The sequence below is a fragment of the Pristiophorus japonicus genome, chromosome 8 (assembly GCF_044704955.1).
Source record: "Pristiophorus japonicus isolate sPriJap1 chromosome 8, sPriJap1.hap1, whole genome shotgun sequence".
NCBI lineage: Eukaryota > Metazoa > Chordata > Chondrichthyes > Pristiophoridae > Pristiophorus > Pristiophorus japonicus.
In genome coordinates, this window is record NC_091984.1 from 89242567 (window position 1) to 89258563 (window position 15997).

General features: G+C 40.4%; 1 protein-coding gene across 4 annotated transcripts in view; it reads right to left on the minus strand.

The window, feature by feature from the left end:
• The window catches only part of dnajc6 (DnaJ (Hsp40) homolog, subfamily C, member 6), a 207696-nt gene that overhangs the window by 97290 nt on the left and 94409 nt on the right, over window positions 1-15997 (minus strand). For 3 of the 4 annotated variants that reach the window (XM_070887019.1, XM_070887017.1, XM_070887020.1), the window contains exons 2-5: window positions 8701-8839; window positions 4093-4142; window positions 2911-3059; window positions 1363-1485 (exon numbers count right to left, since the gene is read on the minus strand). In XM_070887019.1, the coding sequence (XP_070743120.1) occupies window positions 1363-1485; window positions 2911-3059; window positions 4093-4142; window positions 8701-8839 (461 nt within the window). The remainder of the gene's footprint in view (window positions 1-1362; window positions 1486-2910; window positions 3060-4092; window positions 4143-8700; window positions 8840-15997) is intronic. The other variant, XM_070887018.1, reaches the window with a different exon arrangement.

The following is a 15997-nucleotide window of genomic DNA, read 5'->3' on the forward strand; positions in this document are numbered from 1 at the left end:
TACAGGAGGTGGGGGGCGGGGGGGGTTGTTTCTCAATCATAATAATGAGAACTCCGACTTAAGCGTTGCCATTATTATGAATGAGAAAACACTTTACCTGGATTGGCTGCCTAGTGCCAGCTCCAGCACACATGCATCCAGACGTACATGTACTCCGATGTGCAGGGAGAGGAGGCCTCAGGATTGGGATCGCTGGTAGGCACAGCAGGAAAGGACAGGCGCGGATCATTTTAACCATTTTCTGTCGAGCGCCCGTGGGAAGCAGAGGAGCAGGATTTCTAGGTCAATACATTTCATGAACTTTTTAAACTAAAAAAAGCTTTAAAAATCCTGAGGGGTAAAACAAAGCTTCAAACTGGTTTCTGATGGGGTGGACCCCCCTTCCACATGCACCCCAGAGTCTCGGCCAGGTGGTCTTTCTGCTCCTGACAGAATGAAAATGCTACTTTATTGTACTTATTCCATCGGGTGTGTACAACATAGAACCGATAATGACAACTATGTACACTTGTAAGCATGCTCTAATTGGCAGCAGTGCATTAGAATATAAATAATGCTGGGGCCAGAGGCCCAGAGAACAACCTCAAGAGGCAATAGTGTCACCTGTGGCAAATGGAAATGGTGAACACATCCCACCATTTATTTCTGATGACGACAGACTGAATGTTCAGCTGTCCTGTTCAGATTTTCACATCTGGCCAAGATGAACCAACTACTGTGAGAGGCCCAGTAATCACAAATGCTTGTGTATGCACAGCATTGGGAACTCCAGTGCATTACAGAATCTTTCCACATCAGGATTATTATAATATTTAGTTACACTAAACAAGTAATCAGTGAATATTCAATTGAAATTAGTGTATCTACCACAAACAGAAAATAAATCTTGCTGTTGAATTAACATTTAAAAAAAATAAAAGGCAAATACTACTGGTGATTGGAGTTCTTGAGCATAAATAACATACTTAAATTGATACTCCCACCCCACCCTCATTTTCTCCTCTCTACAAGTACCAGCTCTTCATGGTGCACTGTTCCATGGACAGCTGCAGCTCCCTTATACCTTGAAGTATCTATTCTTCATATGTGAGCCAGGTCACGTGTCAACCAGCTATTCCATCATCTAGGACATGACAGCAAAACTCAGCTGATATCTACGTGCATGTATTTTCCAACAGGAGACAGTGGATTGTGGTTGATCCCTCCCCCATTCCAGAAATATCAAATTATAGCATCCCCAATGCTTCCCTGGTTAAATCAACTAACTCAGCGCAAACTAGGGATTTAATCGGATACTTCACACCATGTGGTAAAATTTACCCAATAATATTTTTAATTTCCCACAATTTTTCTGCATCTTACCACACAGTGAATAGCACAGACATTTTTGGGGTTTTGCTGCAGCCAGTGATGCATGTTCTTACACACTGCATACAAGTTGTGTAAACTGGGGGCTTGTCGAGCTGGCCAGCTACATTCTGATATCTATTTAAGAGAGAGAGAGAAAGAAAGAGAGAGTGTGTGACAAGAGGCCAAACAGAAACAAAAAGAATTCAGTGCATACAGCATCAAATTCAGATCAACAAAAAGGTATGGAGCTTGGAGATAGGATAGTGTATCGAGAGTAGCACTGCATCATGTTCAAATGCAAGCAACACTGAGATTGCGATGGAAATTACGAGATTGCAATAAGTTATCAAAAGGTAACAATGCCACCTTAATAAAACAAAAGACAAATTCAAAGTTTTCTGAAATTGCTCAAAAGCTGAAAGACAGTGTGAAAATAACATTTTAAAATCTTTAATTGGGTATTTAATGATGACAACAATGAAACCAAATTTGAGTAGTTAGAAGTCAAATTTACTAAACAACTGGCTAAAAGGAAATAGTTCCCAAGCTTCCCCCATCACTTTAGCGGAGTACCATCTGAATGCTCGGGACAAGGAGGGGTGCAGAGGGGAAAACCAGTCAACATTTCAGGTCTTGATCATCATCCAGTGACACTCCCAGGCAAGTGCACGTGTGGACTTTAGAATCAGACTTGGTTGCGATGTATCCCCTGGTCGAATAGTCTGACAATAATCACAGTCTAGACTCTCACAACACATGACCAGTTGAGGTCCCAGGTGCAACCACTCATGCAACCGAACCGCAGTGTGAATCAGTTCCTTCGAGAGATGGGCAGAAAAACTTCTGAAAGAAATAAAATCTGGCAAGTATTTTTTTTACATTCCAACAAAATCACGCAAAACTATTTTGTTTTAATAATCAAATGACAATTCCAGTTTCGATCAATTATAATAAAATAATTTTCATTTACAGAGCCCTTTATCACGTCTATGGACATCCAAAGTGCTTCTTTATCATTACGTGCATAAACATGGCAGCCAATTTATGCATAGCAAACAGGAAGAGAAAAATCATGTGTGTTTTTTTTAATAATGTTGGTTGAGGAAGTATTATTGGCCTGGACACCGAGAGAATTCACCGTTCTTTTTTGAATAGTGCATTGGGATCTTTAATGTTCTCAGGCAGACAAGACATGCCCGTTATAAAGGATCAATTATGGAGCCGAACGCAACATCAATATGGCAAAATCAACACAAGGGTGACCAGGAGCATGGGACAGAATGCAATAATGTTGCAATGACTTGTCAATTTTTGTCTGATTACACCTCTGAAATGCCTTGGGACATTTTAAACTTTAAAGGCAAGTTGTTGAATGACATCATACTTTTACAGATCAGGTGACTGTTTGCAAACATAGAAGAGAGTCTGCCAAACATTTATTTTAAAAAAAATATTTTAACTAGAACTATACAAACAAAGCACAAAATACTAATATCATGCTCGAAAAAAAGTAGATAAAATGCATTCTTGTAACCTATGAAGCTGACTACGAATACATACTCTATTGTGAAACTTGGCACTTCTGTAAGATTTCTGAGATAAGTTGAAGATCGTATAATGATCCAGGTGCCGTGCATCCAAGAATGATCGGACATCGTCAATTTGATTCTTGAAACTCAACTCCACTCCTTCAGCAGGATAGGATATCACTGACAAATAGTGGAAACCAGTGTCAGATAGATATATTAATCTCCTAAACACATTTAATTAAAACATTTCTGCTTCACATACTTTAAATTATAGTGCCATTTCCAAAACCATTTGCAACAGAAAACATGAAGTCTGCAAAGTCCTTTGGCTCCAACTACACATTTTGGCCCATCATAGACTCTACCCAACTTAGTTAATTTACTGAAGGAAGACAGGAGTACATTTCTAAGAAGATACCGTTGCTTTATTTACTAGTTCTCTTATTTTCTTCTTTCTCTTCACTTTCCTTCCAATCTCTAAAGAGCTGACAGCCCAGGGATGCATGTTCCATTAACACATCACATCTGGGTCAAGAAATTTAAAAGAGAACATACACGAGATGGACAATTCAGAATAAACCAGAATGAAACTGTGACTGGCTATAAAGATGCACTTTTAGCCATCTGGGCCAGGTAATTCGAGCCTTCCCCTGCAAAATGGTACAGCACCATTCAATTGATAAGTACACCATATACTGACAAGGCAGGAAGAAGCAGAGATTGTTTAGGCCAGGCACTTTGGGCAACCCTCAAATATGCAACTCTAAGCTCTACAAGAGATCAGCTTTAATAATAATAAACCAGTTGTATTGAATCACCCAAAAACCTGCATTGGTCAGACAACTGCCTTTGCAAACGCTTCCCCAATAAAATATCCCAACTCCCTCTCAGTGCAAATCACAAATATTCAAAAACTTAGAATTAAGCCAAATCACTCCACGTATCAACGCATGTGAACAAAAGGTACAACGCAATGTACTTTGAAAAACAAAGTGCATGATTATGAAAACAGTTGGGAAGGCTTCATCCTGCCACTGGAGAGAATCCTGGGAGTCTTCAAAAGATGGCAGGATGCAGGCTACAAGATATAGGAGTTGTGTGGATTGGGAAGTAAAAAAATCCACAGAGTGTCTACTTTACAAAAATATCCATAAGCTAAAAATTACAATAAGCTTAAACATTTAAATTGCAAAAATGAAAGCATGTACTGTACCTATTATCCGTGTTGTAATATAAGAAATATTAAGTTCTCCCTTGGCATAACTAAACCAAAAACAAAAATATTAAAGCAAGCCATTATTTAACAAGAATTCTGAAAAGTCTGACAATAATTTGAATAAACATCTACCTAAAGGAAGAACGTTAAAAATATTATTTTATCCCTTAGTAAATTTTGTATAAAGATTTTAGCAATGGGAAAGGAAATCCAACCCATTGCCTTTCCAAGGAAAGGCATCCAATGTCAACATCAAGCACTCCCCAACTAAAAGCTGAGTAACATCGCTCTACTCTGCCACGATAAGTGTCTCGGGTTCAACTTAAGAGTGCCTCCAACTGCAGAGAATCTTTCCACCTCTTGCAGAAATTGTTCTAATGGTCTACATGTGTGAGTGTACCAATTGGCACAAATTAGAGGCAGCTTTGCAATGGGTTCATGCCCACCAGAACAGAGTTGAGATTGGCCAAACTCATTTTATTGTACCAATATTTTAAGAATATTTTTTAAAAAGAACACTTTTCACTCCCAGAAGGAATCCACTGCTCTACACTGGAAGCAGCTATTTTTGAGTAATTAGAATATTAATGATATTTACTGAGCTAGGATTAGAGTCTTTCTACACATTGGAAGTCAGTAGTCAGACCAATCTGCTAGGGATGCTGGGAAATAAACCAGCTCTATATAATTTAACTTTCATTTTTCTTTCAGTCACACAATAGGAGGCATAATGCTGGTTAGGGGAATATATTCATTCTGGCAGTCATTAAAGCAATCAGGAAAATATACCTTGGCTGTTTTATCCTTTAGTGCCTGTACTGTTGGCTGAGCACTAACCAGAAATAAATATGGAGAAGTTCCTAATCTCTCTGGCCCAGTATCACTGCAGTCAGTGCCATTACTTTCAAGCCATTAGGAGAGCTGGAATTTTTTTTTTTTTTTATTAATTTAATTGTGTTGCAGATGTCAGTTGATTCATTCTGTTTTAATTATTTTTCTTGTACTAAATCTAAATAGTAATTATTTCAAATTGGAAGAGTAGAATCTCCATGGCTGAGATTTTTTTTCTCATTCTAAAATTTTTTATGGTCTTCTATTTTCTGGTTCTCATTCTTAGCACTCCCATCCACAATTATTTGTATTTCAATAATGGAAAGGAAGTCTTCAGAAATCAGGAATTCTCAATTATTGTCATTTAGAAATATTTCTCAATATCATTGGCGGTCACCCGAACGAAGTCGACTTGCTTCCACAGGAGTTCAGATATTTTAATTAAGGACCCGATGTTCCATTCCTTAACTCCAAGTGAGGGGCCAGTGCGTGGATTTTTTTTTTTTTTTAAAACATGTGGTGACTGTTGCATGTCAGCCACCACACGGGCTCAACAGAGCTAGGCCTTTATCCAGTGGCAAGGGTTGAACCAGGATGATTGGAGACCTGCTCTGCTGCACGGACATATCGCAGTGTGGGCTGGCCCCGTACCCTCATGCACCACACCTTTCCCACGATGACGTTCCAGGGCTTGGCGCTCCAGCTCTATTTATAGCCCCGACCTGCGGTGATGTTCTCACAGGTCGGGGCGGCCCACGACTTTCTCAATAAGTCAAGCTCTGACAGCCCAGGTTACCAGGCGAGTGAGCAACAAATGCTCTAACCAGCTTGCCACACCTTTTGGATCGGCGTTAATATTCTTTTGGGTACAGCAGTGCTGGTTACTTCTGTAGCAATCCAAACATCTTGTATTCAGGAGTGTGTCTGTACTGCCTAGTAACTAATGATACGATAGCTCTTGGTCGGCCGGCATGGACACGATGGGCCAAAATGGCTTCCTTCCGTGCTGTAAGTTTCTATGGGTGTAGCATCAGAACCCTTGAGATCTGAGCTGAATATATCTCTTGCATGTACCACACGTGCATTACTCCAATCTTTCCAAAGATTTAATATGAAACATTTTAGTAAGACATGGACAGATGTAAATTGTTAAACTGCTTTATTTTACAGACAGCAAGTGCATGTATAGAGGAACAGGTGTAATCAAATCTCACCTTAAGTCAACAAACCCTCCTCAAAATAAGAAAAATAATAGAAATATACCATCAGATTCCTATTAGCAGTCTCCCTTAAGCTTTCTTGGCCAATCTTTTGATCATGACCCGCTCTAGGTTTGAGGTGACTGAGTTTCTGCTCACTGGGCCAGGATTCCTCCCCAGACCTAGCTGACTGATTGAATAACTGATCACCCTTGTAGCTACTTTGTCCTGATTTTTCCTGTATTCACAGCAAGCAAGAGGGCAGTTCCTCTGACCTGACCAGTAGGGCAGTCAATAAAACCAGCTAACTCTCCTTGAAATATTGGTCTCCTGCTATTCTCAATATAAAGGTGACCATTATGTCTTAAAGAGCCATGGATGAGTCAACTGATTCTCACTGTCTCTGTTTGAAAGAGACTGTGGGCAATTACATTCCACCAAGTGGCTAGTCTAGCTTTAATACACATCCTCAAATGCCTGCAGTTTGCGACTTTAAAAAAAAATCTATTTGTTTGAAAACACAGCACTTAAAACATAATTCATTCCTAGAATCCTTTCCGAAGAAAAATAATAAATCAAAGTTCCTGAAATGTGATATCACCGTTTAAGAAACAACCAAGAAACTTGTAGAGCCAGGGCAACAATTGACCAGGCAACCCACAACCCACCGAGCAAGAGCTAGTTAAAGCTAGGCAGGGTTCCCATTCCTAATCTCTATCCAGTGAGCCTTGTTCAGAAATATACATATGGATGTCAAGTGAGAACAGGATTGTTTTGGCCAATATACCCACATGATTGTACAGCATACCAACTCATAGTCTAGCATCAGTCATGAAGAACAACCACTTCCTCAATGTACCAGAGGAGTGCTGGTACCTGTAGAAAAGTGTGCCTCAGGAATAGCAGAGAGCATTAACAAAGGAAAAGCACAGTAAAAAATAAAATAAAATGAAGAGCCATGAAGAATACAACAAAAGGTATGTATGGTTTCACTATTGAATTAATCTCCCTTTCTAAACATCAAATATGAAAATAATTTTATAGATAAACTAGTAATAACTCCTGTAGTATTGCTTATTGACACCGAGGCACAGGCAGGGGAGGAGCAGTGGATGGTGTAAAGAAACATCTACTGATATATTAGTGTGATTTGTGCATTGTTTCATAATCTTTATTTAATCTGCATTGCGGTTCCGTACTGTCATCAGAAACACTAATTGATCCTATAGCAGCAAATGACTCACCAACTAGTCCCTCATTTTCATAAACATTTCAATTTTTCCACATAACTGACACCCCAAATATTTGAGAAACATAATACTGCCATTTTTTTTTCTTTTCAGCACATGGTTAATACTAAATAGGAAAATAGTTCTATTTAGTGTTATAATCCCCAGACACTCTTTTACAGCTTAAGCTTAGAAGTAGGTGCGCTTTCAATAATCTGATGAACATTTATTAGCGAACAATGGATCTCCTATAGCTAGGTGTTCTGCATGCAAAGGCGGCGGGGAAACTAGTAATCACACACGTGCAGAAGATGGGAAACATTGTGATTGAGGCGCAAAGAGCAAGGGCCTTTCCCACTCAGATTGCGCGATGCAGAGACAAGAAACACATCAGGACAAAGCATAGCTCAAAGTTACTTGACTGGAACAGAAGGCAATCTCAAGGTCCAGAGACGGGATAGCTATGCAAGGGAAGATTGCTGGAGGTTGTGACAAACACTTACGTTATGTCTGTGTAGAACTTTTAACTTGGATTTTGAATTTCTAGAAACAGATTGCAAGGGGTTAACACTCAAAGCAACAAAGTATTTCTCAACAGAAGTGCCATCACTTCAGATTTCTAAAGCCAGAACAATGGGCTGCCCAAGTTGTTAATTATTTAATTAATTAGAGCCATTATATTCAATCACAAAATTCTTCACCATTGTCAAAGGTTGGTTATCCATTGAACATCAATGGTTGTATCATGATCTAATATAATTATGAGAGATGCAGTCAGATATTGCCTTATGTTCCTACATAACTTCAAAAAAGGGGTTTGCTAATATGTCTGTGGTAAGTTTGCCTGAGAAAGGAGTAGGCAGTCAGTGTCAGTTCTTCAACCAACCAGAGAATTTGGTGTTTAATGTTTCGTGCAAGGCAGAAAAGTTAAAATTGTTTCCAAACAGTAGCCTATTTCACGTCAGAAGAAGTGAATTTCTAATTTAAAGTCAATGCATAGAGAAAATGAATAGAATCTTTAGTATTTATAAGTCAAGGAGAGTAGAGAAATTCATAGTTCAGAAACTACAAAGAGGTTGGAATCTTTCCTCACACCCTGTAGGCAAGTGGGTCACAAGCATAACCAGATTTTAATTACACATACACACTTTGGGGGCGCCAACGACCTGAATTTCGAGGCTTTGTAGTTTACATAAGGCTACAATCATATAGGTCATCAATACTTCACCTTCAACTCATTTGCTGTCTGATAGATTAGCAAAACCCATCCCCAGGAATTGTAGTGTAGCCCATGCTGCAAAAGAGGCTGCATGCATTTCTATGCAGTTTTTCTCCCAACAGCTTACCTGGCTACAGACTGTATCACCTTTGAGGAGGTGTCTTTCAGGTTGTCCTTTAAGTTGCTGAAGAGTCGCCCAGCTCCTCCTTTTACCATATCCAGCAGCCCTCCCCCAAAGGTGGGTTCCATATCTGGAGAGGAGGTACCTAGTAAAGCAGCAAATGATTACAATAGTATTGCAAGTTAATAATACAATTTTGGCAGGTAAATTCCATGTTATTACAAGGAAGTTAAAATCATTTCTTTATACAGAAGACAGTTAGAATTTGGAATATCTTGCCACAAAATGGTGTTGAAGCAGAATCCACAAATTCCTTTAAAAGGGGAATTAAACAGTTGTTTGGCAAAGTGGGAAACAAGCAGGAGAATGAGATTAGTCTAGACGGCTGATGTGAAGAGAAACACAGGCCTGTTTTTGTGTGTTGTAATGTTGTATGATGAATGACAGAAGTAAAAGAAATCAAAAGAAAAATGATATAGAATCAGTGAAAATGTTGAGAGAAAAATAAAAAGTACTTTTTTTTTAAAAAAGACACATTTAGGGAACCTTAACTATCGGGAACAGTCTCAAAGGTTTCTATTTTATTTTTTAAATATCTCCACACTTATCAAAGCCGTCAACAATAGCATTTATTTTTAATTAAAAATTATTGGGATCAATAATTTATCAAGCTATATATGCTCTTCAGCTGCAAATGAGCTACCACTCCAAAGGTATAAAGCATTACCCTATTTATGCAACAATTTAACATAAGCTCGAAGCTATGGATTTTCTTTGAATATTTCAGAGCATCCACATAGCCTATTAATTATTGCATACACTTAAGGCTGAGTGTTCTATACAAAAATCTGTGGGGGTACTGGATGGTGCAATGGATTAGTCATGTCCTTTCACCTCTGGATTAGTTACGTCCTTTCACCTCTCCAACCGGTGATCAAATACATTCCAACTGATAGGATAAAGGATTCCCCCTGCAGGCTGGCAGGGTTCGAAGTGAAATAAGTTTGACAATCTGAAACTAGTGCATGGTGGGTCATCAATTTTACAGTGCACAACTGCATGTAATCAAGACCACGGATTCTCATAGAAAAATAAAGGGAATCATGGAATTTGAGCCCAAAAATCAGCATACAAATCCCATAATCTAATGCAATTAAAAAGAATTAGACTGATTCAGTCACTATAAACTAAATGAACAATTATAAATGGGCAATATTGCAGAATATGATCACAGAATCCAATGTAACAACTGAATTTGATTTATTGTTACTGTAAATCAATGGCCCTTGCAGAAGTCGTATAATTTTATTGAAAATTTTTTTTTTTTTTAAAAAGAGAAAATTAAATATTCAGTGCTCCATCCACTTGTGTGAAAGTGCTATCCTGACCAGTTATCAAAAGGTGCTAATTGTAGATGACATGACAATGCAATAGTACGAGCATGCATAATAGTCCCGAAAATCACGACTTTAAATCAATAAGAGTTCACAGCACCATAAAAAACATTCTTATCCTACTACCCACGCAACATCTTTACTTTTGGTGGGAATGACAGACACTTACACAAATGGCACATCACCAGACTTTCTACACAATTAGCTACCAGCCCCAAATTTCAAATACAAGCACATCATATAATCAGAGAAACTAGCAGCACAGAAGGAAGCCATTCAGCCCGTCATACCTGTGCTGGCTTGAGCAGTTGTGCTTAGTCTCAAACCCCTGCTCTTTGTCCATACCCTGCAAGTTCCTCATCCTCAAGTATCTGTCCAATTCCACTCTAAAATTATTTATGGAATCAGCTTCCAACACTTTTCCAGATCCCAACAACTCTGAATGGAAACCTCTCTCGCCAGCTCCGCTCCAATTCTTTTGACGATTATTTTAAAATCAATAACCTCTGGTTATTGACCCACTCACCAGATGGAATTTCTCAGTCTACTCTATCAAAACCTCTCATCTTGAAAACTTCTATTTGATCACCTCTTCTTAACTCTGCTCCAAGGAGAATAGACCTAACTTTTCCAACCGCTCATCCCAACTTAAGTCCCTCATCCCAAGAATATCCTGGTAAACCTCTTCTGAACCCTTTCTAAGGCCTTTACATCGTTCCTGGTGTGGTGCCCAGAACTGTCCACAATACACCAGCTGAGGACTAATCAGTGATTGATACATTTCTAACATGATCTCTTTGCTCTTGTATTCTATGCTCCTATTTATCAAAGTAACCCATATGCTTTAATTACCACCTTTTCAACTTGCCCTGACAACTTTAAGGATGTGCATATATGGACACTAAGCTGTCTCTGCTCATTGACACTTTTCATAATCGTGTCATTTATAGTATACGGTCTTTCCATATTAGTCCTCCCAAAGTGCATCCTCTGCAATGAACTCCATCTGCTATGCTTCTGACCATTTCACCATTCTGCTTATATGATCCTGAAGCCTCATCACTATCTATTACGTTACCAAGTTTCATATCATCTGCAAATTTTATAATGCTGCTCCCTACACCAGAGTTAAGGTCATTCCTAATTGAAAAGAGTAAGGGACCCAAAACGAACCCTTGGGGAACATTGCTGCAAACCACCACCTAGTCTGAAAAACATCCATCTAACACCACCCTCTGCTTCCTGTCACTGAGCCAATTCTGTTTCCATACCTCCACTTTCCCCTCAATTCCATGGGCTTCCATCTTCTTAAGCCTCCTGTGTGGTACTTTGTCAAATGCCTTCCAAAAGTCCAACATCTACTGCACTACCTTGATCAACCTTCTCGATTACCTTAAATAATTCAATCAAATTAGTCAGACACAATTTGCCTTTAACAAATCCATGCTGACTCTCCTTGATTAACCCATGCCTTTCCAAATGAAAGTTTATTTTGCCCCTGATAATGGTTTCCAATAACTTTCCCACCATCAATGTTCGGCTGACTGCCCTGTAGTGTCCTGGTTTATCTCTTTCCTCTTTCTTGAATAGTGGTATAACATTAGCAACCCACCAGACCTCCTGCACTATTCCTATATCCAATGATGAAAAATTTCCAAATTAAGTACCATATGCAAACTAAGAAATTTGCAACTAAAATCATCAAATATTCTGTATAGATTAGGAAGGGGATTGGAAGCTTTTCAGATAAATATGGATAGAGGAGGGAAGATAATCCACAAACACTATTATGTCTGTGCTGCTGGGATTGTAGAAAATATCTGTGGAAAGCAGCTGTTTAGAGTCAGAATTTGCAAGTTCACAAAGAAAGCAAGCCAAAGCTTGCTTTTTAAGCACCTTTCACAACCTCAGGACACCCCCAAAGCACTTTACAACCAATTAAGTATTTTAAAGCATAGACATTGTTGTAATATAGGAAAAATGGCAGCCAATGTGCACAAAGCAAGGTCCCACACACAGCAATATGATAATTACCAGGTAACCTATCCTTTTGTGGTCAAGGGATAAATACTGGCCAGGACACTGGGGAGAACTTCCTACTCTTTAAAATAGTGCCATGCGATCTTTTAAGTCCACCTGAGAGAGCAGAGCCTTGGTTTAAAGTCTCATCCGAATGATATGCAGTACTGAGGGAGCGCTGCACTAAGAACATAATAGGAGCAGGAGTACGCCATTTGGCCCCTCGAGCCTGCTCCACCATTCAATAAGATCATGGACTCAGCTCCACTTCCCTGCCCGCTCCCCATAACCCTTTAGTCCCTTATCGCTTAAAAATCTGTCTATCTCCGCCTTAAATTATTCAATGACCCAGCTTCCACAGCTCTCTGGGGCAGAGAATTCCATAGATTTACAACCCTCAGAAGAAATTTCTCCTCATCTCAGTCTTAGAATAAGGAGCCGCCCATTTAAAACTATGTCCCCTGGTTTTAGTTTCCCCTAGGAGTGGAAATATCCTCTCTGCATCCACCCTGTCGAGCCCCCTCATTATCTTGTATGGTTTGACATGATCACCTCTCATTCTTCTGAACGCCAATAAGTATAGGCTCAACCTACCTTTATAAGTCAACCCCCTCATCTCCGGAATCAACCTAGTGAACAGCCTCCAATGCAAGTATATCCTTCCTTAAATACGGAGACCAAAACTGTACGCAGTACTCCAGGTGTGGCCTCACCTATACCCTGTACAGTTGTAGCAGGATTTCTCTGCTTTTATACTCTATCCTCCTTGCAATAAAGGCCAATATTCTATTTGCCTTCCTGATTACTTGCTGTACCTGCATACTATCCTTTGGGTGTTTCATGCACAAGGACCCCCAGGTCTCTCTGTACTGCGGCACTTGGCAATTTTTTTCCATTTAAATTATAATTTGCTTTTCTATTATTTCTGCCAAAGTAGATAACCTCACATTTTCACACATTATATTCCATCTGCCAAATTTTTGCCCATTCACTTAGCCGGTCTCGATCCCTTTGCAGATTGTGTGTGTCCTCCTCACAATTTGCTTTCCCACCCATCTTTGTATCAGCAGCAAACTTGGCTACATTACACTGTCCCTTCATCTATTGTAAATAGTTGAGGCCCCAGCACTGATCCCTGCGGCACCCCACTAGTCACTTTGCCAACCAGAAAATGACCCATTTATCCTGACACTGTTTTCTGTTAGTTAGCCAATCCTCTATCCATGCTAATATATTACCCCCAAACCCGTGAGTTTTTATTTTGTGCAGTAACCTTTTATGTGGCACCTTATCGAATGCCTTCTGGAAATCTAAATACAACACATCCATTGGTTTCCCCTTGTCCACCCTGCTCGTTACATCCTCAAAGAACTCCAGCAAATTTGTCAAACATGATTTCCCTTTCATAAAACCATGCTGACTCTGCTTGATTGAATCATGCTTTTCCAAATGTCCTGCTACTGCTTCCTTCATAATGGACTCCACCATTTTGCCAACGACAGATGTTAGGCTAACTGGTCTATAGTTTCCTGCTTTTTGTCTGCCTCCTTTTTTTTTTTAAATAAATGTAGGGGTGTTATATTTGCGGTTTTCCAATCTACTGGGACCGCCCCAGAATCCAAGGAATTTTGGTAGATTACAACTGTGGAAGAAAGAATGTATGAATCTATGGCTTATGGAAAAGGGAAGGGTTAAATTCTGTTTTTGCTATGCTTAAAGAAATAATAGGACTAGAAAAATAGCTACGCTTTTTAGCCTTGAAACTTAAGAGATGCAATTAAATGACCATCTGGTATTAAAAGGGAGTCTCCTGATATCAGACTGTGAACAGGGAGAAACTATGCAAGGACAGATAGAGTGTGTACCTCCCGAGACGACCTTTGGACTCGCGGGACTAATGAATAAGATTCCTTTGATATTTCTGTATTCAATTTCTGTATAAAGATAGGGACAATTTGCTTGTACAGGAGAGTTTTCTGCCTTGGTACGGTCCAAGCAGGCTCTCCGAGATATCTCGCTTTTTAAAATACAATTCTCTCGAAGTGCAATTCTGAAAGTCTCCGCCCGAGTTAATTTAAGCTAAATATTTCCTCGACAGATTCTGGCGTAGTCCGGCAGGATCTCTAAAAAAACGAGATCCAAAAGAACTAAATTTAACTTTTAAAGAGAAGAGAGGAATTTTAAGGACCTTCCTAGCTGAAAGAAGGAAGGTGCCTAGGCCGTCCTAGCAAAAAGGGGGACGGGCCGCCGAGATCCGCTAGTGGGTGAGGCATAAGGTAGCTACCGCAGAGAAGCTAATATAACAAAAAGGCAAAAGGAGACCCCGAGCTGAGCAGGAGAGAGAACACCGGTGAGCGCTTTGTAAATTATTGTATATTTTGTAGGATTGTCCCAACTCCCATTTCAGAAAAGATCGCGAGACGTTGCACCCGGCAGAATGGGAAACGGCTTTAGTCGAGCAGGGCGCTCGCGCCCAGCTCCTAGAAAAGGAAAGAAGGACGACCTCTCAACTGAAAGAATGAAAGTACATCCTAAGACTGAGAAAAGAATCAGTAAGGTAGTAAAGCAACGAGAGAAGGTAGGAGATCCCATTGTGCCGCCCGGCTCGCCGGCGGACACTGTAATTAAAGAAACAGGAGACGATAGATACGCGGTAACGTTTAGTAGCGATTTGTACGGTTGGTCTGATGGGGATTGGCCATATGGAGGAAGTTTTAAATTGTCCTTAATTGAGGAATGGAGACAGACCACCAAAAATGGGACAGGGGACCCCACTTGGGATAAAGATTATATGGAGAATTGTTTTAAAAAATGGACAGAGGTGGCAAAGAGGCACCAGCCCCCTAAAAATAAAAAGAAAGAGGAGGAGGGTAAGGAGAAGCCCCCTCCCTCTTACAGCCCCCAGAGTGCCCCGGTTATGACCGCTTCCCCTGTCGGCTTATACCCCCGTCTTCCAACCACCAAGCCGGATGATTGGCAGGAGATTATAGAAATAGTGGCCGCTCAGCTGGATCAGGCCTCTAGGCGACGAGAAAATCCACAAAACCCACTAGAAAATGAAAACGGGGAAGGAGGGGCAAGTGGAGGAGCCGAAGGCGAAAACCCCAACCCTGACCCTGGAATGAATACCAGGAATACCATAAGACAGGCCAATTCCACCACTACCCCCACGACACAAGCCCCCCGTGTAATGATCGGAACAACGGCTGTCCTAAAGCCCTGGACACCGGGAGAAGCTCGGGATATGATATCAGCCGCCCCTAATCCTGTTAAGAAGCCAGTAGCCTTTCACAACTGGCTTGAGCAAACCTGTACCATTTATAACCCCCTCCCCGGAGATGTGAAATTATTACTGCAGGCAGCATATGGGTCCTCTTGGCAAGGGGTAAAAGATATGTTCCCTATACCCGCCGGCGAAAACGGAGATTGGCGGGAAAATAATGACATAGAAGGAAATGAGTCCCGGGAACATTGGTTGCAGCACCGGGGCAAGGATGCCATATTAAAGGGAGCTAAAAAGCATGCAGGAATACCAATGGATCAAAATGAACCTTTGACAGTGCAAACCTTGTTAAATTGTATGTTGCCACAACAAGCAAGAACATACAAAATAAAGGTTTTGGACTGGCAAGGAAAAAGTTGGAAAGAGACAGTTACAGTACTGGCTAACATGGATAGAGAGGGACTATTTACCTATAAGGAAAATAAGGCTAAAACAGGTCAGTACTATCAGCAAAAGGGACGAGGACAGGCACAGAATAATAGAGGGGGGTTTGGGGGCGAGGACGAGGAAGAGGGAGAGGACAGTGGCCCCAACGAGACCGCTCTCAAGAAGAGTGTAGAAATTGCGGAAGAAAAGGGCATTGGGCTCGCGATTGCAGATGCCCCCC